The 26,013-nt window shown below is 42.6% G+C and overlaps 1 protein-coding gene across 2 annotated transcripts in view; it reads left to right on the top strand.

Annotated features, from left to right (window-relative positions):
- The first annotated feature begins 211 nt into the window (after positions 1–211).
- Positions 212–26,013, top strand: part of dusp8a (dual specificity phosphatase 8a) — a 44,894-nt gene continuing 19,092 nt past the window's right edge. Inside the window, exons 1-3 of one of the 2 annotated variants that reach the window (XM_061677455.1) lie at positions 212–499; positions 7,362–7,745; positions 18,126–18,264. In XM_061677455.1, coding sequence (XP_061533439.1) covers positions 7,509–7,745; positions 18,126–18,264 — 376 coding nt within the window. In that variant the 5' untranslated portion in view covers positions 212–499; positions 7,362–7,508. Of the gene's footprint in view, positions 500–858; positions 954–7,361; positions 7,746–18,125; positions 18,265–26,013 lie in introns of those variants that run through there. The other variant, XM_061677454.1, reaches the window with a different exon arrangement.

The raw sequence follows: 26,013 nt of genomic DNA on the forward strand, positions 1-26,013 counted from the left end.
ACCAGTCGTCATCCGTACTACGTTTGTCTCCTGTAAGAAAAACAAATCCGGCAGGCCCTTTAATGCGTCTTTGACGTCATTCGGCCCTCGAGCCGCGAGTGCTGATTGGCTAGAGGTGACGTAAACCTCATAGTTTCCCTTTTTTTCTCTCTCTCCCTTTTCACTAAACCATGACCTCATCGAGTTCAAGAAAGTGCTTAAGTGTACCTTTTGTACCCACCCCCACCTCCCCCTTTAACCTACACACATGCACGGCTTCGCTAGCAGGCTAGCCGTCAACATATCCGAGTTTCTCGTCTTCCCCCAAACACAACTCCAATGTTTAGCCGCCGCTCGCTCATGTGCGACTCGCTCCTGCCGCTGTCAGCCGGCGTCAGCTGTGCTGTGCCCCGGGACGCGGCCAGCCACGAGCGGCCGCACTCATGACGACCCCCGCCGCTCTCCCCCGTCACACGGACGCCGTTCGGTGAGCGCAGGACACACACCGGATACCGACGAGGTGAGGCGCGGGCGCTTGTGTGTCGCTCACCATAATGCTAGCGCCAGTTAGCCGTCGCTAGGGTGTGTGTCGCTCACCACAATGCTAGCGCCAGTTAGCCGTCGCTAGCCTGTGTGTCGCTCACCACAATGCTAGCGCCAGTTAGCCGTCGCTAGCCTGTGTGTCGTTCACCACAATGCTAGCGCCAGTTAGCCGTCGCTAGCACGATGATCTTCACCGCCTCCCCTCCCCTCCCCTCCCGTCTCCTCTCCTCCCCTCCCCTCCTCTCCTCTCCTCTCCTCTCCGCTCCCCTCCCCTCCGCTCCGCTCCCCTCCCCTCCCCTCCCCTCCCCTCCCCTCCCCTCCCCTCCCACATCCACTGTCAGTGCGTCTCCCCCGAATGAAACACGTTTGAAAATGATCGCATCGTTTATTGTGAGCCAGAAAATATTCGATTAACAGCGGCCGGTTGCAAGGTAAGAAAGCGATTCTTCCTATTTTACAGCAAGCACGTGAACTAATCAGCTCAAGCTGGCTGTGTGATCAATGGAGCGCGTTTTATATTTTTGTTGTTGTTGTTATTGTTATTATTATTTTGCATGCGGACATATCCACGCGTCATAACCAACAGACCGCAGCTTCCCTATGAACGCCACTTAACCCCAAACAAAGCCGCCGATTGCGGTTGGAATCCCAGCAACTACAATCGCTCCATGCTGAGTTTTGTTTGTGAAGGTCGTTTTATTACAATGGCCTTTTATCCTCCATCTTTGACTGTTGTCAAACAGCTCTCCCTTGTACATTTATTTGTGCACGTTTCCAAATGTTGCGGATATGAGGTGAATACACGTAATTGCGTGTCAGTGAAGCTCCAATGTCATGATGAGCAAAATACTGACTGACTGCTCGTTGCTTGTGCCTTACCTTTCCACATTTATAGTATGTGGAGTATCATCTCAAAGGTTTTCCTTAATTTGTATTTCGATTTCCGCCACAAAACTATTTAAGCTTTAAAGGTTATACATTAAAATAACGAAAATAAAAATAATAATCATAACCAAGCTGATAATGGTAATTCATCGGCTTCAGAATCATAGCGGAATGTCCACATTCAAGTAGGCCTACGTAATGTACATCTGTTCTCAAATTCGAAGAAGCTACAGCTTCTTTAATTCTTTGTTGAAAGGGAATATTGAAACAGACCCACTAGGTGTATTTGCAAAATGCACGAGAGCCAATTACCAACACAATAATAATGCTGTTATATTTTTCCCTGCCATAAACATCTGTCAATGTGATCATGATGCAGTGCAGTTCTTCGCTACCGAAACACTAAACCATAATAAACATCATGTCAAATGAATGCATATCTGAAAATGTGAAACAAAACTAAACCGTGCTAGCTTTAGCTTTATAAAAACATCTAATCAATGGGTCTCAACATATGCAGCTGCATATACTTACAACAAAAAGTTGCATTGGTTTGCTAGTGCAAATATTACCGTGTTTGATCAAAAGCCATATGGTGATATACATTTTCACCCTATTCTAATTCAACCACCACCGATGACCACTTTCAATTAAAAAAAAAAAAGCTTATCAAATTCAACAATGTAATTTGTATTGTTGATTTATTGCAAAGGACTATTAATTTTGTATACCCCTAGTATTATTCACTCTCTCAAGTGCTGGACTAGTTTTCGGTGCGACTGTGTACACGCAACACACAAAGACTAGTTGACCCTCACAAACGGATGTGGTCTTCACCATCAACTGCGTTGTACATTTGTGAAACAAAGAACTGACTAACGTCATCCGACAGACTGGCCGTAGGAGATGTAGTGCATGAGTTAATGAATAACCTTTTTGGTGTTACAACAGCGCTGGCTGCCCTCCAGTTGTTTTCTTTACACTGACCCAATGCCTGCCGTGGTAATACAGTGGACCTCTGCTATTTGCGGGGTGTAGGGACCGGGCCGGACTGCGAATAGCAAAAATCCGCAGATAATTGACACCCATTATAACTGCATCTATTTTTATTTAATCCAATAAATGATTGAATAAGCAGGAATACACTGCCTACAATTGGTTTGAGGGTTGCGCCCCCCCCCCCCCAAAAAAGAGGGGAAAAATTGTGAAATAAAGGGAATAAATTAGAAAGAAAATCTGCGAAGAGCTGAATCAAACTTGAGTTCACTGTATTTACATTTTACCAACAGTATTAATAGCTACGACTGAAGTCTACAAAGAAACGTATTTGAATACCAGTGTAAGAAGTGAATTCATTATACATGACTTCTAAAGCAACGTACCCTGTTTGAGGCTGAAAACAGAATTAATCAATGAAAAAGATTTTTACACTAAGGATTTTACCGTATATTGTAACACACTTGTCTTTTAGTCATTTCTGTTGCTGCTGAGTTACAATTAGTTACAGGAGTATGTGGACTACGGCAATGAGGTTTATGATTTTTACTTATATATATATATACACCACCACGTTGGCGTTAAAATAAAACAATGTGATAATATGTAATTTTAATATAGACCTTCAGCTTTAAATCAAGGTTTCACATAATTATGGCATTTCATATGGTGAATTACAATAACGTCATGTACAGCACCTCCATGTTCAGGGCTTAAAAGTATTTGGACAAAGTGATATCAACATCACAGTGCTGGCAGAGGCCTCTCGCCAATGAATCCTAATGACTGTTGTTTTGCATTCGAAAAGAGTGATGCCATTCTTTTTTGGGGGTATGCCTCTACTTTAGAAGATAAATACTTGGGTCACCACATCAGCACTCTGGCTAGAGCTGTCCTATCTATCCGTGGTGCATGAACTGATCAAGCCTGCTAGGATGAGAGGCGAGGCGAAGCGAAACGTCTTCTAAGACAACCAGAACAGCCGAATTGTAGTTGGCTCAATGCCCTGAGAGATAATACAATGACAAGGGGTGTCAAACCTATTTTTGTTGTGGTCCACATTGTACTTCCAGTTTACCTCACAGGGCCGTTAACTGTGAAACCATATAAATGTTTCATCGCATCCTCATTATTTTACAGACACCACAAATTAATGGATAACTACTTTTGAAATTAGAAGTCAAGGATAATAGTTTGTTCAACTATTGTTCAAGTCCAAAGGAGTTTGGTAACAAAAAATGCTTGCAATATGTCAACCTTATTATTTATTATATATGACAATAACACATTTTGGTACAAATTTTAGCAAAAATCGTGGAAGGTCACGTACTTGATTTGCTGTCGTGGGCCACATAAAATGATGTGGCGGGCCGGATCTGGCTCCCCGGGCTGTGAGTTTGACACCTGGCCCTGGATGAATGAGAATATTCACAGGCATCTTGTTTCGTTTTACTTAGAATTGATATATAACTGGCACGGTGGACGACTGGTTAGAGCGTCTGCCTCACAGTTCTGAGGACCGGGGTTCAATCCCCGGCCCCGCCTGTGTGGAGTTTGCATGTTCTCCCCGTGCCTGCGTGGGTTTTCCCCGGGCACTCCGGTTTCCTCCCACCTCCCAAAAACATGCACGCTAGGTTACTTGACAACTCTAAATTGCCCGCAGGTGTGAATGTGAGTGTGAATGATTGTTTGTTTGTATGAGCCTGCGATTGGCTGGCAACCAGTTCAGGGTGTACCCCGCCTCCTGCCCGATGACAGCTGGGATAGGCTCCAGCACGCCCGCGACCCTAGTGAGGAGAAGCGGCTCGGAAAATGGATGGATGGATGGATGGATGACCTATAACGAGAAAGTCATAAAAAATTATTGTTGTTGTCTCAATACGTCTGCTCTTACCTCTGTAGGGTTGTATCCTATGGGCCTAAGCACTAATGACAGTCATGTTTTTTTTTTTATGAAGTCGCTTTGCAGTTCCAGTTATGTAGGGAAGTTCAGATATGCAAATTTGCCAACAAGGACTAATTAAACTAAAGATGAACCAGTTACTCTGGTTCTTCTGCCTGTACTCAAGGTGTAACTACAATGCTGATTTTGTAACTGTGTCCACGCTGTAAACATGTCTGTAAACATCCCGGGCAAAGGGAGGTTAAAGAACCTGGAAAATGGAACTTTCATGGTGATCAAAGTAAACACTCCTCACACAGGTGAAGAGAAAGTCAGTTATAGGCTGCATCTCCTCTTTATCCTCAACTTGCATGATTGTGAGAACCATCCTATCACCATCACCCTCCCCACACCCTTTCATCACCCCAGCTGGACTGTCTCTATGGCAACAGCAGAATCTGCTCCGGGCCTGCAAACTATCACTCTGCTCCATCTTACCTCAGAATGTTTTCCACCGCTCCCGACTCCCAGCTAGCTTCTCGTGCCTGCCTCCTTTAGCTTGAATAGGATGTTTGTTTTTGTTTGCGTTTTCTGAATGGACATCAAGCGCCTGATATGAGTATGTGCCCTGTCATTGTGCATCAACTTATTTTGTCTCGTTTCTGTTACTACCCACATCTTTTCCTCTCTTGTCCAAACAAACACATTTCTTGTTGCGCACAAGCATGATATTAGAAATGTTGAATGATGCGGTGCACCTTGTGTAAAACTGCCCACTCCTCCCATCCCTGTTTTCTGCACAAACACTTGGAAGAAAGTAATGGAGGAGGCAGGACAGTCTCCAGGAGAAAACATGGTTATGGGAGGGTGTGGAGCAGTCACCATTGGGCTTATGTAGCATCAGGCGTTGTGCTCGGCAGTAAGCAAACAGGAAAGCTGTGTTTTAGCTGCTCGGCTGAGCTGTCCATTATCATGTAAGGTATGCTATATGATAAATGGCGGGTATGCAGCAAACCCAACTGACCAGATGAGATGAGATGAATTCATTGAGTTTTCTGTGTTGCAGCGATATGTTTGTGATGTTGACAATTTAGATTCTTTTCCATGCTCATTCACTGCCGCTCCTGTATCAGGCAGTTTCCCAAGCAACGCACTTGCCTTGGAGCATTGCAGATGAATTTGCAAGGACTTTTAATTTGGATCCACAGCTTTTGCTTTTGGCTGAATAAATGATAGCCCCCAACCCCTCCCAACCCGGCTGTCCAGCTGAAGCTGGTTGCACCTCATTTTAGCCATCTGCAGCTGAGCAGAACTTTTCTGCATGTTTGTCAGTTTTTGTCATAGTTACAAACATTCTTCCCCATAAGATTTGCAGTCATTCGCTGTAATGATTATTAACTTATAGTCATGTTCTTGTCAGTAATTTTGTACTGTGGAGCCAGAACAGAGACATGTTTGCCAGTTACCCAGTACTTGAAAAAGTTTCAATTATTGTTCAAGGCTATTTTCTTTTCTTCCCTGTTTTTTTTTCAAACCTGTATCAACTTAATGTAAAAAATAAAAATAAAATAATTAGAAAAATACAATAAAGTAAAATTCAATTGAAAACAAAGCACAAAAAAAAACAATTAGCATCTACGTGACGGTGTTAGTACTCTAAGTAACGGCTATCTGAACAGAAATGGTACAGGAGGTTACACATGCAGACCATATAACAATACTCACACACAAGCATATAATCTTTAGCCTCTGCCAATAATGACTGATATTAGTGCCGTACTGATGAGCTTCAGTGGAATTGAGACGTCTCAGTACAGTATATCTGTCTGACTGTCTTACTGCCGAAAAGTGGCCAAGGCATGCACACCTGAAGGGGCAGCACAATGTGCATTGCAGGAGAAAGTGTGACATGTAGTTATCAATAATAATACGCTTACTTTCCCTGTATGAATGACCTATGAATACAATATAGCTATCATTACTGTTCACGTTTTGTCTTTGCCATAGTTACTGTTCTCCTGTGCTGGTACCACCAAAAACATAAAAATAATAATCATTTTGTCTGATGAAATATGGTGACGCATTACCACTCAAGTGTTGTGCGACTTGAATTTTGAGGTTTCACTGTATGCAAAGTCGTATTTGTATCTTTGGAATTTATCTTGACTTTGTGTCATAATGTGACAATGTATTTATTTCTCTGTGGCTTTGCCTTCATCTGCTAAATTGTACCCTTCTGAGAAGGCCTTTTCTTTTGACTCTTTCTCTCCCTCGCTCCGCTTCCTGTTTGTACTCCTCTGCCTCACGTTACCCTCGCTTTTCACCTGAGGTCTAAACTTCCATTTAGGCTTCAGGGGTAAATGAGAGGAGGCCCATCTATATTTCATGATGCCATGTGCCTGTGGATGAATAAAACAGCATTGCATTCACACTGACCTTCTCGCTTGTCGCCTGACACATTGTTGTCAGGTAAGTGCCCGCGAACCTATAAAGTATTTTTTGTCATAGAGTGGTACACAAGTTGTTGATGGTCACGTGCGGACTAGTGTACGCGTGCATTGCCCCTACGTACTCCCCCACGTTCTTTGCGCTGCAAATGCTGAAGTGAACATGAACCTAGAGAAGCGATTAGCAGTGACAGATTGAAAGAGACAGTCCATCAAGTTTATGAAGAGTTGAACGGACACGCACGTATGCACACAGTCACACATGCACATATATCTCACTGGCTATTCCTTCATGTCCAGACCTGTGCTCCAAATTCCCCCGGCTTAATTTATCTCACTCCCAGTCCCATCGTTTCCTGTTTCATGAGCTGCTGTACCAGAGTCTTATCAACAACAGACCAACCTACACACACTAACGTGCATTCATATTTTTGTGTGCAGGTATAACTTAAACGTAAAGATTTGGCCCCCCGTCTGAGACATAGTATTCTTTTCGATTCCTGCTGGTATTGTTGAGGTGGTCATGTTTGTTACATCTGATATTCAGCCACTTCTTGTTGACTAGCACATTTAAAAGACACTAATCTATCTTTTTAACCTCACCCAAGTATTTTTTTTTCTTTCCTCAGGCAGAATGAATCTCTCAACACCTGCCTCCACGGTCCCCTTCATCCTCTGACACCGCCTTCTTTTGCCCATCTCTTCCTCCTCCTGTGCCACTCCTCATCCACACCTTCATCTTTGGCGCAGAGGGACCACGGCGCCCCTCCTACATCATGGCAGGGGAGAAAGGGCCAATGAAGCGAAGCACCATGGACATCAAGCGCCTGGCGAGCCTAATCCAGAGAGGCACAGTTCGCTTGCTGGTGATAGACAGCAGGACGTTTTCTGAGTACAATGCTTCGCACGTGCAGGGAGCAGTCAACGTTTGCTGCTCCAAGCTTATGAAGAGACGGTTGCAGCAAGACAAGGTGTCTGTCACCGAGCTACTGCAGCCCAATGGCAAAATAAAGGTGAGTTTGGAGCTTAGCAAACCTTAAAGTGTATTTAAATTATTTTCGCCGTTGTTGCTGTCATCCACGTCTTTAAAACGGGTCCCCTGATGACCGAATCCCCTTGAACTTAGGAAAGAGGAAAAACAATCTCACTGAGCCATGTCGTGTGAGTAGGGAGGATGCTCCAGCAATGGCGATGCTGTTCTCTGTCAGCAACTGTCAGATGTGAGGAGCTGCGTTGTCATGGTGAAGCAGCCACGAGTTGTCCCGTCAAAATGTCGAAGAATGCGATCGACATGACTTTGGACTTAGACTGTTTTGCTCAGCCTTGGTGATGTCGAACTCTTCCACTGAATGCTTTGGTGTCTTCAGGTTGTACTTAAAGATGCATGACCCTAGCAAGGCTGGTCTAATTGGTCGTATGGGCAAAAAAGTTGAATTGCTGCAGAGAGCTGAGGTCACAGTTACAGTATATACTCCAGGTGTAAAACTCAGTTTGTAGTTTGGATTTGAAATGCATGTTTTGTGACACTCGTCCTGGAACCTTTCTGACGTACCTCGTATGTGAAGAGTCTTCCACGTGTTCATGTGCCCGCTTTGCCACACTAGATCGAAGAGACAGATTTTATTCCCCCCCGATCACTTTCATTGCAACTTCACCTTTCCAATATTTGACTAGTTTTTGATCGAGAGGGAGCCTAACTAAGATGTCGTACTCCCAAGAATAATATTCGCAAATGTTTGCATAATGTTAGCACTCATACCAATCTAAGTTGGTGGAGGACATCTTTGTATGCACACAATAAGTCAACAAGCTCACTCCATGGATGCAGCGGTGTATTACGGACTAAAACCAAACCAACAAATATTTACCCTGCCTAAGTGCCCTCAGGCAAGTCAGTGACTCGATGACACTTCCACAGCATGATCCCTCTGCGGCCATGAGCACCAAAGCTAGCCCAGTGCTATATATGTTTGACAGGCGCACATACTGTAGGTTTGTTGCTTTTCGGTGGTCCTGGAATTGGATCCTCTCATTTGCCATGACTTCTCTGTATATGACAACCTTTTTCCATGTTCTGTCCAGCCGTGGCACGCTGACTCCCGTATTTTTAGTCACTGTGTGAAACTCAAGAAAGTCTGAGAGTGGAAACCTAAGCAGGGAGCGGGTGTTGTTGGTCCGTCTTATGTTTGGGAGGGTTGCCTACAGTATTAATGAATGGACAACAACAAAGCACCGGTTATGACACATGGAATTCTTACTAGTTGGTCGTGTTGTTTCTCCAAGATCTATTTTTAGTTTATTACATGTAATGCAACAAATACTGACGCACCAAGGCCAATGACAGTTGAAAGATTTTTTATTTATTTATTTTTTTTTCCCCCCACCTTAGGTGTAAGGTTCATGGAATTTTCAGGTTGTTTGTTTTTACTTCCTTGTCCTTTTGTGCGGCTTGTATTTTACCTACTTACACATACAGTATATACTATGTAAGTCTATGATGGGAATGGCAGACAAACGTCTGACTCTTATGGGTTAAGTTAAATTGGCAAAACACTTCCTGTGCAAATCTGATGTATTGCTTTATTTATTTTTTTCTGTTAGGATCACGTCACCTGCATAATTGTTACCTGACAGAGAATCACCTTAGACCTGCTATTTGCCACCATGTTTGTATTGCAGCAACCCTCGTGCCTGTCTTCTCACCCAAAATGTACATTGAAACATCTCCTCTTGGATAACTGTTTTCCAATCCTCGGGTGCAAAGATAAAAATAGTCTGTGCTATGTCTGAAGAATAGTCTGGAGAAACGGGCAAACTCCTCCCCAACAATAAGAACGCATTTATTCTCAGAAATGTGTTTATTTTAGGATGTGTTATCACATGATTGGGATACAAATTTAGACCAGGAGGGAGTTGGTAGTGGAGTGTGAGTTCGAGAGGGTCCATCTCTGTGTGCAGCCATGGATTATTGGATATTTGTCAGTCTCATAACATATCAGACTGTCAAGTTCCACCCACCATTGCTTCAAAGTTGATTCATTTTCCTCCTCTTCTTATCCCTATCGAGTGTTGCCCCGTTGCTTTGTTATTATCCCCCCCACACGCCCAGTAAAGAGGATAAGGCTTGTGATTAATGCGAGGCTGGATAAAGCTGGAACCAGCCGGGTGAGAGAGGAGGGCCTGACAGACCAAGACTCTTTTGTTATTGGTTAAGCATGACATCATCCCTTTTGTGTGGCCACTGGCAGACCGCGGGCTCGGCACGTGCAGACTGGCTGTGCGATGTTAATACTGGCTTCCAGCTCATCCCCGACACACACACAAACACACTACCCCCCACATGGCTCTGAGCAACGCCAAGGGCCGCGACAACCAGCCAAGACGGCAAAGGACACCATTGTGGCTCTTTGTTAGGGAAGTGAATACAGGAAGCCCAGGCGCTGCTCTCACCCGCTTTCATAAAAGCTCCCAATGCTTCAGTTAACTGAGTTGATTGAACATCCATCCGTTGGTATTCCAGAAATCCAAACCGTCCGCTTTCCTCTCTTCTTTGCCATCCCTCATACCCTCTTCATGGGCGCTAGCTATCAATGTACAAACGCCAATTCCAATGAAGTTGGGACATTGTGTAAAACGTAAAATAAATATCAGAATACAATTATTTGCAAATCCTTTTCAACCTATATTCAGTCGAATACACTACAAAGACATGTTCAAACTGATCAACTTTATTTTTCTCAAATATTCACTTGTTTTGAATTTAATGTCTGCAACATGTTCCAAAAAAGCCAGAACAGGGGCATGTTTACCGATGTGTTACATCACCTTTCTTTTACAAAACTCAATAAGCATTTTGGAACTGAAGGCACCAATTGTTAAAGCCTTGAAGGTGGAATTCTTTCCCATTCTTGCTTGATATACAACTTCAGTTGCTCAACAGTCGTATTTTGCACTTCATAATGCGCCGCACATTTTCAATGCAAGACAAGTATGGACTGCTGGCATGCCAGTCTAATACTTGCACTCTTTTACTACGAAGCCACGCTGTTGTAACATGTGCACAATGTGGCTTGGCATTGTCTCGCTGAAGTAAGATGGGACATCCCTGAAAAAGGCATTGTTTGGATGGCAGAATATGTTGCTCCAAAACCTGTATGTAGATTTTGACATTAATGGTGACTTCAGAGATGTACATGTTACCTATGTCTTGTGCAGTAAACACCCACCCTCCCAATACCATCACAGATGCTTTGGAACTTTGGGCTGATAACAATCCAAATGGTCTGTTTCCCCTTTGACCCGGAGGACACAACGTCCATGATTTCCAAAAACATTTTGAAATGTGGACTCAGACCACAGCACCCTTTTCCACAATGCGTCAGTCCATCTCAGATGAGTTCGGCCCCAGAGAAGCCGGCCGGCGGCATTTCTGGGTGTTGTTGACATATGGCTTTCACTTTGCATGGTAGAGTTTTAACTTGCATTTGTAGGTGTTTTAGTGTAGCAGCACGTTGGTAGTGGTCATCGCGTCTGCCTCATAGTGAAAAGGTCGTGGTCCTCCTAAATGGAGTTTGTAGATTGTCCACATGCTTGCGTGGGTTCTTTAGGTACACTGTGTTCCTCCCCCATTCCAAAAACATGAATGTTCGGTTAATTTGACTACTTGGCCGGGATGATGTTTTATTTAATATTAGAGTTCTGGACACCAGAGACTTTCCAGTAACTACATTGCAAAGTATTTCACAATGAACAACAACATGAGATGAGAGTTCCTTTTGTCATACAGGCTTGATAGTATCAGTTTATAGTTGATGATTCACTATATGGATTCATTCCCACATTACACAATGTGTCAACCCTGGAATTTTCATTCATGTTTCTTTTTTTTTTTTTTGAGCCGGAAATGATGTTACTTTGATGAGGTCATAACAGCAGTCATTGTTTGACAAAAGATATATATAGTTTACCACAAATTTGTAAAGAGAAAAAAAAAATGTGCAAGAAGGGGTTAATGATTCACTGGTGTTTGCTGCTTTATGTACGACTGACGTCTCGGTTTAACCGGATCTGCAGCATGCGTGTGTGTGTGACGTGTGTATGCGTGAGATTGAGAGGTGCCGAAAACTGTCGCCGTCATTAATTTTACAAGAAAAATGTTAAGTAATATTATAAAACTTCTAGCTGTCATACAAATGTGAAGATGAGTTAACCACTGTGTAGAACGAATCATAAAAATAATGTACCACCCAGCCTTTAACGTATGATGAAGTCATAATGCAAAGCTAATCACACTTTCACATAACCATCATACAAACTTAAAGTTAACAATTGTTCATTTTAAAACAATCAACACTCTCCCTTTTAAATGAACGAACGAATGAATGAATATCATATATAATGACACTGCTTTGAATGTGAGGTCACCCACTGCCACCCTTACCCCTCCTAAAAATGAAATGGTCAATTCCATCAGGGGCGACTTCAGAGATTCTTGTGTGTACTGGCATTGTCTCACACAAGGAAGACAGTCAACGACCAGTTGGCAGGTAAAGTATGTGCTTGAGGCTTACCATTCTTTTTCTTGTCAGCTACACTTTCATGAGTTTTAAATGGCTACCTCGAGCATGACTCTGTAAAAGCAATTAGTAGTTCCACGGTGCAGATACCATTCACCACAAATACACACATTCTCCCTGACCTCAAGGGGAGCATTGCAATGTCATGCAAAGCACACACAATCAGCACTGATAATCTCACCCCAATAAGAATAGAAAGAAGTAAAGGAGCCCAACACACATTGATCATTGCACCAGTGGCAGCTGTCAGTGCCAGTCAATGACATCATCAGGCCTCCGGGTCATGACAGCGGTGAGAGATATGTGTCACACCCTGTGTGGTTCCGTCTTCAAATGACTGATCAATTGACATGGGTGGTGTATTTGCATGCAATTTTTTGTAGATAATGTTATCTGCCTGCATGGTTGGTGTTTCGGGAGTGCACAAACGTGAGGCTATCACGTTGCTAGACACAAACACATGCGCATATCTCTGGTCAGTCGCCTTGCTGAGGTCAAGATGTTTCGCGTTCTTACACCGGCTAGTCCTGTGTCATGTTCCCACAGCTCACAGCTACGTATACGTAGCCAAGCTAAATTAAAATGTAATGCAAGTAAACAGGCTTTGTCCTACACCTGAACTGAACTGAAAATGTGAGGGTTCCAGCATTTCCATTATCGACACGTCAATGTGGCATGTCATGACGCAGTCATCACATTTGATTTGTAGTTTTGTCACCTTGGACTTTATGCAATGCTTCATACATGCTACGTAGAGGTTTTATTTCAAAGCGATACGTCGTAAACTTAATCCTAGCCTGTTGCATTTTGGTACTGCAATAATGCCAACCTACATATCCTTTCAAGAAAACATGATTTTAGTATCACAGCTTGCCTGTACAGCTTTGTCTCCCTGCGCTTCAATGTTTCCTCATGCCCTTCCTGGCTTTCATTTCCCCTCTTTTACCATCCTCTCTACATCACTGTCTCCATGGCCCCTCCTTCATTCTCTCTTCCTACCACGAGCATTCCTTGTTTACCTGCAGTGTTCATGCGTCACAATGCCCGGGCCAGCACTGCGGAGGGATGGAGACTTTGTTCTAATGCTGCAGTCTGACAGCCTGCAGCTCCACGCTGCTCGATCATTGACCTTTACTGCACCAAACTCATGCATACAGCCCATGTGACTTTTCTTTTTTACCTTGAACACTTTTAGAGCTGGAAAGTTTGAAAGTCCGTCAGAACTTGACACACATCTCCCTGAAGAGTTTTCTGTTGGTTGTCACTTTAGAATGTAAAGCTGTGGAAAACAACTGAAGGATGTTTCCTTAACAATCGGATTAGTTAGTATGTCATTTGTGCAAACGTTTAAAATGTTGAATTTTGTTGTGTACATGCTCAATGTTGCCAGCCTGACAGCAACTAAGCACCTGCTCTATTTTTATGCTGCTGCTTAGTTTTTGTTGTTGTTGTTTTGTGTGTGTGTCTCCAAACAATAAACTTTATCCACTGACTGCACTCAGCTATGTAGTGTGTTTGCTGTGAACATAATTCACTGTAATCCTCAGGCATTGACATCAAGCTCTTAAATTAGATATGATCCTGTTAGGATTATCACTCCAAAATGAAAGATCACTGAGTGTAAAGAAAGATCAAAATCAGTTTTTATGCATAAATAAACAATCAAATATATTTTAAAATGTTTTTAATAAAACGTGCTAATGAGGGCTTGATAAAGAATGCCCTGTGCTTTTTCCAAACATGCAGTACTTGGAATACTTTTTTTTACTGAGTGCAGTTTTGTCTCATGTCACCTACACTTCTGCTTAGCAATCACATAAAACATGTGAGAAATGTGAGTTATTGCCCCAACCAGGCTCTCTGCTTGTCTTTTCATATTCAAACAAATTACAATGATGCTTCTGTGTCCGAGCTGTGCTTGATCTTACTCGACCGGACTAGAGTAGCCTCGAACGTGACCGCACGCTGACCTTGTCCGGTCCAAATCACCTGTATGGCTGTCTGCCGAGGCGCTCTGCTACAGCTTCTATGTGAACAGAAACATAATCGGGCGGACCCGTCGCGTCTGACACTAGACACATGCCCGCTCGCGGTGAACGGTGCAGCACAGCTGTGCACGCCATGGGGCCATCATCACCAGTGTATGCCTTTTGAATGGACTGAGTGAATGAAGGTTGTCGGGAAGTGCACTTTTGCCTGAAAGCCGTTTTAGATGAGGGCGATGGGCTGCATGTTGAGCTAAATAAAAAAAAAGTAATTGTATTCCTCTCTTGCGTGCCTTTTTGTCATCTTTTTCTTACAATTTCTTTCTTGTTACTCCACTCTGATACCCACACCCACCTCATCCCTCCCTCCTCTTCCTCGTTCCTCCTTTCCCATCCAGTGGTAGTTCAGTGATGCAGCGATTCAGAGCTGCAGTAGGTGCTGCCTCTTAGTCATGTGACCAAAGCCTGCCTGACAACATGGGAAGGAACAACACTGTGGGCACAGATGCGCATGCTCACTTTTGCGTGGAGGCGCACTTGCACAACCCTCCCTTCAGCTGACATCAACAGCACCACAGTGATAAAGACCGCACTGTGTTGTAGCAGAATAACCCGCTTTTTAAATCTTATCGTTACAAATTCCCTTTACACCAAGCATAGGACAATCAGCAGCATAAATATTCTAGTTGTAGATGCAGCCGTTATGTATTATTCATACAGTAATGCTATATATTTCAAATTTACAACCAAATCACTGTTTACTGTTGCAGACATTCGCATCACTGAAGCTTGTATTGACTCCCATAAATGTCAGCAGTATGTTTATTGGTTATTTATCTTTCCTGCTACATAGTCGAGCCAGGCTGATTCAAATCCTGCAGCTGATTTTATGTGCTCGTTCTCAGAACATTTTACAGAATTACATTTTGCCACAGCATGTGATACTGTGACTACGAGAGTCCCAAATGTATGTTCAGAATATAAAAAAAAAAAAAAAACTTAAATAAATAAATGCATACCGCGGCTGAAATAAGTATTTCACACGTCACCATTGTTCTCATTCAATATATTTCCAAGGGTGCTATTGACCTGAACATTGCACCAGATGTTGGGAACAACCCAAGTAATCCAGACATACAAAGAAAGTAGAACAAATAAGTTCAGAAATTAAGTTGTGTGTAAAACTGTGAAATAGTATTGAACACGCCAACTGGTATTTATTTAATACTTTGAACAAAAGCCTTTGGTTGCAATGACAGGTTCAAGATGCCTCCTGTATGGAGAAATTAGTCTCATGCATTGCTCTGGTGTGATTTTGGCCCATTCCTCCACACAAGCAGTCTTCAAATTTTGAAGGTTCCGTGGGCTTTATTTTATGGACCTCGAGTTTCAGTTCATTCCATATATTTTCGATTGGATTCAAGTCAGGTGATTAGCTGGGCCATTCTAGCAGCTTTATTTTTTTTCTTTGAAACCAATTGAGAGTTTTCTTGGCAGTATGTTTTGGATCATTACCGTGGTGCAATGTCCCCCCTCATTTCAGTTTAATCATCCTCATAGATGGCAAGCAAATTTGTATCAAGAATGTCATTTGCCCATTCATCCTTCGTTCAATAATGTGAAATTCACCAGTACCGTTTGCTGAAAAGCAGCCCCACACCATCATGTTCCCACCTCTGAACTTCACTGTTGGTGTGGTGTTTTTAGGGTGATGTGCAGTGCCAGTTCTCCTCCAAATGTGGTGTGCATTATGCCATCCAAAAGTTCAATTTTGCTCTCATCCAACCATACTATATTCTCCCTGTATTTAACTGGCTTGTCCAAATGTTGTTCAGCTAACTTTAAACAAGCTGAGACATGCTTTTTTTTTCAGCAATGGGGTCTTTCATGGTGAGTGTGCATACAGGCCATGGCGGCGGAGTACATTACTCACCGTTTTCCTTGTGACAACAGTACCTGCTAATTCCAGGTCTTTTTGAAGCTCTCCATAGGTGATCCTTGGCTCTTGGACAACTCTTCTGATTATTCTTTGCACTCCTCTTGTCAGAAATCTTGCGAGGAGCACCTGATCGAGGCAAATTTATGGTGGTATGATTGGCTTTCCACTTATATATTATGGCCCCAACCGTGCTCACTGGAACGTTCAGAAGCTTAGATATGCGCCTGTAACCAATGCCATCGTTATGTTTTGCAACAATTAGTTTGCTATGGTCTTTGCTCTTACCCATCATGAGATGCGTCTTAACTCACACCTTGGCAATGAGACGTTTTTGTTGGCCATCGATTAGGACTGAACCAGGTGATTTTCATTTGCACTGACAAGGGGCTGGATTGCTGTTTGATTGTTGATAGATTTTAGGTGTTGTCTTGGCTTTCCAATTCCATGCCTTTTTGCACCGGCCTTTCTTCATGTGTTCAATGCTTTTTCCATGTGTCATTTCACATTTTTACTAGACTTTACACCGATTTTATCGGCCTGATCGGTATCGGACGATAATTAGCATTTTATGCTGACCGGCTTTAATGTCATAATTTGCTGATTGATCGGCTCCGCAAAAGACATTTACTCTATTTGAATCCAAAAGCTAGTTTATTTTTAGCCGTGTCATGTGTCTTTTTACATAGTGCTGTAAATATCTGACGGCCAAAGTTATTTATTAAAAAAAACATGTCGGCGGTGTGGGACAGACTACACGTAATGCCCCAGACTACAAGACACATTAGCTTTCAGGATTGGATGTCAGTCTACTGCAATAAAATCTTATTACATCACCGCATCCTGTTTTTTACGATCATTGGGCTTCATCGTCAACTCAAATGCGACCGGATACACTTGTTACCGTGGCGATGACAACAATAGTGGATCACGCCGACTGTATTATAAGGACAAAATGGGGAAAAAACATCTCTTGGTGGTCACCGGTGTTCAGTACAGGAGAAGACGTGCGTTTAAAGCTTGCTTGAGGTATGTTCCCGTACTTTGAATATGATACGGCTCGCAAGCAGGCAGCAAAACGTTACGTAGCCTAGCAAGCTACTGCTAGCACGAACGGTTGTACGTAAACATGCCACCGTTCTGTCGAACCATGCGCTAACGTTTCGGTGTGGGTGAAGTAATTTAATTACAGTAAAGTAATTTAATTACAGTACGTTAGCACCCATTATTTCTGTCATGTTGCAATGTTGGTTTGACCTGACTGATTAGAATACACGATCTGACTAGAGCAGTGATTTCCAACCTCTATGGAACCAAGGATCATATTTTACAATTGAAAAATCTCATAGCACACAACAAACAAAAATGTCACAAAAAGTGGATACATTAATTCCTGTATTTACTTCCTTCCTTCTAATAGAAGACCATTCATTTGTTCTGTCTATCACTAGGCCTCACTGGCATAAATAGATGAACAAATTAAGTATACAAGTATATACAGTAAATGAACAGGTCATTTAAATAGACACATTCCTCCATCTTGCGATCAGATCGGTGATCATTTTTTTAAAACTTTGCCCCAGAAATCCTGATCGTGTAAAGCCTAATTTTTACACACAACATAATTTCTGATCTGATAATTTAATATTTGTTCTACTTTCTTTGTATGTATGGATTACTTGGATGGTTCCCAACATCTTGTAAAATCTTCAGGTCAATAGCACCTTTGGAAGTATATTTAGTGAGAAAAATTATGACGTGTTAAATACCTATTTCAGCTGCTGTACATACATACATACATACATAAATTTTTCATTCATCCTTTGTGTTGAATCCTCTATCTATATATTTTCATTGTAGTTTCACTTAATCATCACTGTCTTGTTTTCTGTGCAGGTGGAGCTGGGCAGGAAGCAGGAAGTGGTGGTTTATGACCAGAGTTCCAAAGAAGCTGGTCATCTTTCCAAAGACGGCTTCGTGCACATTCTCATGGGGAAGTTGGAGGGCACCTTCCACAAAGTTTCCCTGCTTACTGGTATGGATCAGGATGGGAGTGTGGTTTGTGTATAATTTGATTTTTATTTATTTTACGTAATCAATTGTACATTCAACACTACATCACAATGGTCCCATATGTCTTTATTAGTTCACATTTCTTGTTGTGAGCTGAAGAAGTTTGTCGTGACATAGCTTGGCCAGTAGATGTCACTGTTTTGCATCACATGTAACAGCACCTGAGGGTTGTATCTAGCTTGAATAGAATGATTCTCACTGCAGGCTCACATATTTTCAGAAATGAAAGCCTGACAACCGGAACTGTACATGCCTGCTGCTTAGCCGTGACTGCTCTCTAATGACTGTTTGATGTTTAAGCTTCTCAGCAGTCCCTCTCTTACTTAGCATCATTTGGAATAATGCTGAAGTTTAACTTGTGCCCTTAAGTATCACAGTTATTATTCTGTCATCGTGTCCACCAAGCACACTAAGGCTTAACTTAGCAGCAGCGAGACTCTTAATAGTCTTACTGAGTGAATGACATCTCATGTGAATCGTTTGCAAGGAGGCTATCTCACACACACACACAGCAGCAGCAGAGGCTTATGAGTCCATCCGCAAATGTGTCAGCACAGAAAAAGCGTAATGTGCCTCGGTGAGGATTACAAATGAGGCAGCAGAGGCATGCCGCTCGGGGTAAATATGTCCCTCTCCCTGCATTCATTCTGCACCTCTCTTTTCTTTTCCTCAGCTGAAAGATCAGCACTTTTTCATGAGTCATTCATAGATGCCATGCACTGTCTCAAAGCACCAGAGCGCCTTAATTAGTCAAAAACATGCTGAGGTAGGTTGGGCACAACCAAGCTTTATATTACGTATAAGATTGTTTTTCCCCTTATAAATTGTAACATCTTCATACACATTTCATTTAAAGAGGGAAAGCGCTTGTCAGCAATTGCTGTGCTGTGTTAAGTCTTTCAGTTCTCTCCCTTTTCTGCTGTTTCCACGACGATAGTGGCAGAGAATATACTGCAGGAGAACCCAGCCAATAGAATTGTCTGTTGTTTGGGGGTTTGTATGATTGGGGCCAGTGGTGCTGACAGCCAGTGACTGTGCATACCCGATGCACTGTGTGCGTGCTATGTGACTACATGTGCAGAAGAGTGGGTGTTGTCCATACATTTCTGGATTCTAGCATGAATTTACGCATAATAACGTGGAACGCTGGAGGATGTTGTTGTGTGGGGTTTCCATGAAAGATAAGGTGACAGATGAGTGGAAATGGATGCTGGATTCTTTTTTTCAAATCTAATGCTTCTTTGTATTCCTAAAAATAGCTTCACTTATGACACCTGTAAAAATAGATCGGTATTAGTGTGCAAAGGCTTTCGTGCATGAACGTGTGTGGAGGCACCCATTCTCATCCTGGACACATTAAGAATATTGTGTATGTACTAGGTATTTGTAAAACAAAAAGGGGGGGGGGGGGAAACCATGAAATTTAAGATTTATTTATTTTTTAACTCTTAAGGAGAAGTACCAATGCAATAGCAGATGAGGGTCATTTTTACAGCACTTTTGTGGAATGCAACAGTATTTTCAGAATGGAGCTTACTGCTTACAAGCTACAATAGAATCGGTGAGGAAAGTAGTTATTTGAAGCCATCGTCTTTCTTTTGACTTATTTGGCTTGACTGCCTTCTTTCACATTGTTCAAGAAAGCTAAAAATGAAAAGTAATCATTTTTTCTGTCACTTCCACCCTCTCAACCTATCTTTCTCCATCTCGCTATGTACTTTGACTGAACTCTAGATTTCTACTGCTAATTCCTGCAATGACTATCCTTTATCTGACTGACCTATTAAAGGCCTGCACATATATGCAAGTCAGTCTGGCATGAACAATACATAACGTAACATTCCTGCACATCAAGCCAGGAGTTATGCGAATGGGATCGGAAAAGAGAGCTGGTCACACTCCTTACATGGATGGCCAGGGCGGGAAAATAAATTAAGAAGCTCTCTGTATGAGTGGAATTTTGACTTTGAAGGTTCTGCTGTTGTAAAGTGAAAAAACAGGATTCATTCCTTAAAGCCAGTTAATGAACAATTAGGGAAAATGAGTTGGGTCAGTTGCTCGAATGACATGTTACACAACAAGTCATGTGGTGGATAGGTATTGATTGAAAAACAGTCAGTCACCCCTCTTGGGTTTCTGTCATTCAACTAAATGATTGATAACGACACAAAACCACTTCCGACGTGCATGATGTCATCGAGCAGGCAGAATCCCAATCGAGCCATTGTTTGTCTTCAATGAGACGACTGCCCTGGCTCATCGATGAAGCCCATTAGAGATGTTTTTTTTTTTTTTTTGCTTAAAAGACAATGTACAGCCTCACAGGATTTGTGTGTGCGTGTGTTTTACTTACACTTGTGTGCATCTGTGTGTTTGCGTTATTACTTTACCGACTGTGAGAAAGTGTTTGTGAGAAAAAATATTTTTACCACAAGTGATGTCACTCAGTTGGAGCTCAGGCTGATGTCTTGCCTTTTAGAGACTTGTGTGTGTATTTGTGCGTGCATGTGTGTGTGTGTGACGGAGAAGAGAAGCCAGCTGCCTCCCTCGTGGGTCTAAAGTTTGCATGTTTCCCACCAACCTTGCATCACACAGCCAAGCCAAAGGCGGCACTACTCCTGCCAGTGTGCGCCGAGGTGGTATGTTAGCTGATGCCATCTGGGTTGTCGTGTCACGTCACATCAGCCCCTATATTGAAATATTGAACTGCACGCTTAAAACATGCTGACACAGATGAACTCTGTTTAGCAGGAGAAGCTGAAGTCACAACACAGTACTTTTTTTGACCTTTTTTGACCTAAAGATCCAGAATCATCCACCGTGCCGCCTGAATTAAAGTAGTTAAATTAATGAAATAATATGTCTGGTATTGACTGGCATACCCCACCTTTCGCCAAAAGTCAGGCAAGCTAGGCCGCTGCTCACCGGTGATCCTTATGAAGACAAGTGCTATAAAAAAAATTAATGGAAATAATAAAAAAATAAATTATAGGCCTCATGTCAGAAATTACAGATCAAAAGAGAATATGACATATTTTAAATAAATAAATGATAGTTTGAGGTTTCGGAGTGTAGGTCACGAAAAAAGGAAATGAAGGTGGTGAGGGATTGGGTTTTGTTTGCCCTCACTGCCCTTAATCTTTCCATGGGTCGTGTGTGTGCGTGCGTGTGTGTGTGTGTGGTGCATATTTATTTTATTTATTTATTTATTTTTCCTCTCACAGGATTACTAAAGCATACACCGCTAGCTCAGAGAGAGAAAAGGGCAGGACAAGGAAGAGAGATTTCATGTGCCAGTTCAAGGGTGGATTCTTACCACGAGACTGAAGTGACGTTATTTGACAGAAAGGTCGGCAACAGCAACTGGGATGATTTGTTCTTTGTAGTTTATGTTGATGGATAGCATTGACCCAGATGCTCACAGCTATTCAAGCAATGTCGACACAAAACAAATACTAAAATAGTTTTCTTTGAACAGCGGTATATTTCCAAAGATTTTCTTTATTGGCTCAACCATCTCCTGTCTATGAACCGAATAATATGTCAAGACTGTTGAGACACATTAAAGGTGAGAATGTTGAATGAAACAGTCAAAAGAGCAAACACGCAAGAACAAACAGAAGACCTGGCAATGACATACTGATGAGGCGTATTAGCAGATAAAAAGTGCCGCACTCTCTTTCTCTCGCTCTCAATTTTTTGATTTTTTTTTTTTTTTGCTCACACTTTCTTATTCCTTTTTTACTTGCTCAAACAGGAGCTGCTGTGTAACACAGGGCAAGCACGATGACATCAGGTTTGGGTGTGACAGCACAGGTACAAAGGTCAATTCCGTTATGTGTCATTCTTCGGGGCTGTTATACAAAGGGGCGGCGGCCCCCTGTGCGTGTTTGTGCGGGTGTGCGCGCGCGCATACATGAGAGTAACAGAGAGAACTAGACGAGGTGAGGTAATGGGTGGAAGGCTGAATCTCTCAATGCAGCTCTTCACAGAGACATTACAATGAGCTACACAAGGAGGTCTGCTTGTGTCAGTGTGTGTTTTTGTGTGTCTGCGTGCAAGTCGGACTGAAAATGTGCATATGAAGTAGTGTGTGCATGAGGGTGAGCCAATGTTTGAGAGAGCATGAATAAAAGGAGCAAAAAAGGAGACAAAATAAAAGGAGAGCTATTAAGGAGATGAGGTAACAGTCCTCATTTTATCCAAAATGTGTGTGTGTGTGTGTGTGTGTGTGTGTGTTCAGTCAATCGCATTTGTGCGGTTTCATGTGCACATCGGGAGAGTGTGTTGTCTTCAAGGCTGTAACGTATAACAGGCCCTCATGCCGCTCATACTGTCCTTGAAAGCATCCTCAGTGCTCACTCATCATGGTTTTTGTCTCCACTGGAGGAGCACCCCGTATGAAAATGTATCACGTCTCATACTGTTTTAAAAGAAGCTTTCTGTTAGCTTGGACAAGTGTCAGCGTTTGCAGATGTACGAGGACGTGGTCGCTTGGTACGGACCCCGGCCAACATCACCTCACCATTTTATGTGCTTTCAGAGAAACAAAACTCGCCACGGCCGCTGAAGTTATATTGCATTATCTGTCGAAATAATCAGCGTGTTGGTTTTGATTTATGGATAACAGCAGCACACGCCCACGCGGATAGACATGCAATCCTGGAAAGGGCTTTGTGTGTGAATGTTGAGAGTCAAACACTCGCACGAATGTTATTGTGCGCCATAAAACCTCGTCAACGGGTCCCTAGCAGCTACAGTATATTTGCACAGTATTTTGAGGGTTGATTTGCTGTGTTATATTAACCAACACTGGAAATAATCATCCATTCCAGGGTCAAAATCTTGCCATTCTAAATTATACATGCAATTATAACACTGTCAACTGTCATAGAAGTGTAAATTAAGTTGAGTACTCGTAAAATGACAACATGAATGGTGACGCTGGAGTCTTTACAGCTTTGAATGCAAGTCTGCTTACCTCATACCTTCTGGTGTAGATGTCCTGTATTAACTCCCGTTGGTGGTCTAGTTCCTACTTTTCAATACCCGGTGCAAAAAAAAGCTAAAACAAAAGTGAAACGATCCACTGATGCAGACTGAACTAAGGTTATGTTTTGTTTTTTGTTTTTAAATAAAGGGATTGTCCCTTTAGGCCCGAGCATGAACGTGAATGGCAAAAGGTGTACACTAGTTCATCAACTAAGCATTGGAAGCAACAGTTAAGTGACATTTATAATTGACCAAGACTTTTAGTGTTTTTGAGGTCCAGCCATCATTCTCCCTCTCAATGCTTGTGATCGCTCCATCTGAACCTCCTAACCTACCCTTTTTGCACCTCCTTGCACCTTCTTCACCCCCTTTGGCCCGCTCTCATCTGACCCCCGCTTCTTCATTACGCCATGTGGAACTGCTGCAAATCAATGACTTCATTGAGAAGGGAGTCAGTGGGGCCATTAAGAGGTGAGCTCACCTTCCCTGGAGATATCTGACCTTATTCTCAACGACCCGGGCTTCCTCCTTATCCCTCCCTCCATTCCTGCTTCAGCCCCTTTACCTACCGCCTTTTGCTCCCCTCTTCCACCTCTCGTTTTCCTCGCTTCTGTTTCACGGTGCTGAGAACAGAACTCTATTTTTAGGCCCAGACTCCTGCGGTCATCACATCTGGCGCCAGTGGCCCCGATGCTCTCGCCCTGGCCTGTAGATACACAAACACACATTCACCCCGCCCCAGTCAGCAGCAGGAGAGCGCAAAGGTCAAAGCAAATGGGCTACGGAAATAGCTATGACATCACCTTCCCGATCTGTAAAAGTGTTAGAGACGCTGAGAAGCCTCCGAGTTGCACATTGACATCATGTTGTTTCGTGCCGTCTCTTTGCATGTATGTAATGAGCTCCTTCTTCAGGCTCACGCCTTATTGAGGTATTGTGCAGCTGCGTAACGTGCGCACAAATTCATCCTAGATGCAAGCAAATACATTTGCATATGGACTCACATACATTATGGTAACAGACCTTAGAAGGAGGCCTTTGCAGAGTTAGTTTTATGTAACAATGTTCCTCTGCCAGAGCTCTCGCCCCCCTTGTGTGTGTCATTGGCCTCACTTGATGTCATTTTCCTCTCTTGGCCTTGAAAAAAGGGAGGACGAAAACAGGCCTGTTTGTGCGTGCATGTGTGTGTGTATGTGTGTCTGTCTATTCATCTGTATGTGTTTTAATGTGAGCCTCTGCCAAATGTTTCCACCATGACGTTATCCCGGTCTTCTTCTCCTTCATCGCTCACAAGTCCCTTGCCGCCTCAAGGGGCCAGACACACACACTCGCGCTCACCCAACCACACACACAATCATCACTTTATAGCTTGCAAAAGAAGTGAATACAATTTTCTCACATTTCGATGTGGATAAAGATTAAACCTGATGACTCTTAAGATGAGCTTTCAGGCAATTTCTGACGCATTTGTTAAGGCGTGCAGGGAGGATGAACTCATCATCTCACCATCATCAAGTAATATTACAATGTGAATATTTTTGTTGCTTTTTATTCAGAAAAGGTGTGTTTTTCCTTGCAGAATTCCTAATTTGAGAATCTTTTTGCAAAACCCTATTATGAGTGTAGAATGCCACTGGGTAGAGTGCAGACTTGCACCTCCTGCATATGCCTGAATTTAAGAGCCAAGCATTTTTCTTCCTGAGATAATCTAAAATAAAGGCCATATGTCGGAATGTTTGGGAAAAAAAGACAAGCAAAAGAAAAGACCTATATCCTTTATTCTCACCAAGATTGAACGAATGATTGACTAGCCCATTCATCCTTTCTGCACAAAAAAATAGAAGTCATTTTAACATTTTATAAATTGCAAATAACAGCAGTGATCATAATGAAACTTCCTCGGTCAAAGTTAAATCTTTCATGCTTAGAAAATAAGCCATAATAAATGTTGCTGTCTCAATGGCTCTTAGTGTTAAGGTCTTATTTAAAAAAAAAAAAAAAAGTGTGGAAGTCCTGACACTGGATGTTTGTTCCACTGTGCCCTAAATATTTCAACCATAGCTGCTTTGTGTATACAATCCATTCATAGTGCATGCCTTGTGGCTTCAGCTGCATTTGAAATCTATCTGAGCGCCCTTTAAACATCCCAACCCACCCGTGTAATGCATTCATGTAGCGTCAAATAAAAATAGTTTGTTTAAACGGTTACCTAGGCAGTCTCAACACATCAGGTCAACAGAAGCAGAAGTAGAGCAGCTAACCTTAGATCAGCGTCTCCACATTTTGCGCCTTTGACGCAAGCCTCACAGTGAATGTGGGCCAAGTGCTTGGTAGCTCACTAGCATCTTTAGACTAATTACTGGTAGCCTGACGACTTTTGTACACTTGTGGTTATTTTTAGCAAAAGCAGGAATAAGGAAAGGAGTCACTCTGAATTAAGCTAGCAGGTTTAGGTTTGTACCCACTACTTGCGTGCATCCACCAGATTCCATTCATGCTTGGACTGCCCACTGCCGTTCCTGCGATGGCGTCATTCCACCAAACAATGGTGGATTCCTGTTTATCGCTGGGCTGTCTTTGATGCACTTTATCTCCGGAATTCCACAGCACTGCTTCCTTGCTTACATTTTGGTCAATGTGTTTTTTTTGTTTTGTTTTTTTTTGTTTTTTCCAGCTGATTTCTTTTTTTTTTTTTTTCAGACTCTTGTCTGTTAGGGAC

The sequence above is a fragment of the Phycodurus eques genome, chromosome 5 (assembly GCF_024500275.1).
Source record: "Phycodurus eques isolate BA_2022a chromosome 5, UOR_Pequ_1.1, whole genome shotgun sequence".
NCBI classification, from domain to species: domain Eukaryota; kingdom Metazoa; phylum Chordata; class Actinopteri; order Syngnathiformes; family Syngnathidae; genus Phycodurus; species Phycodurus eques.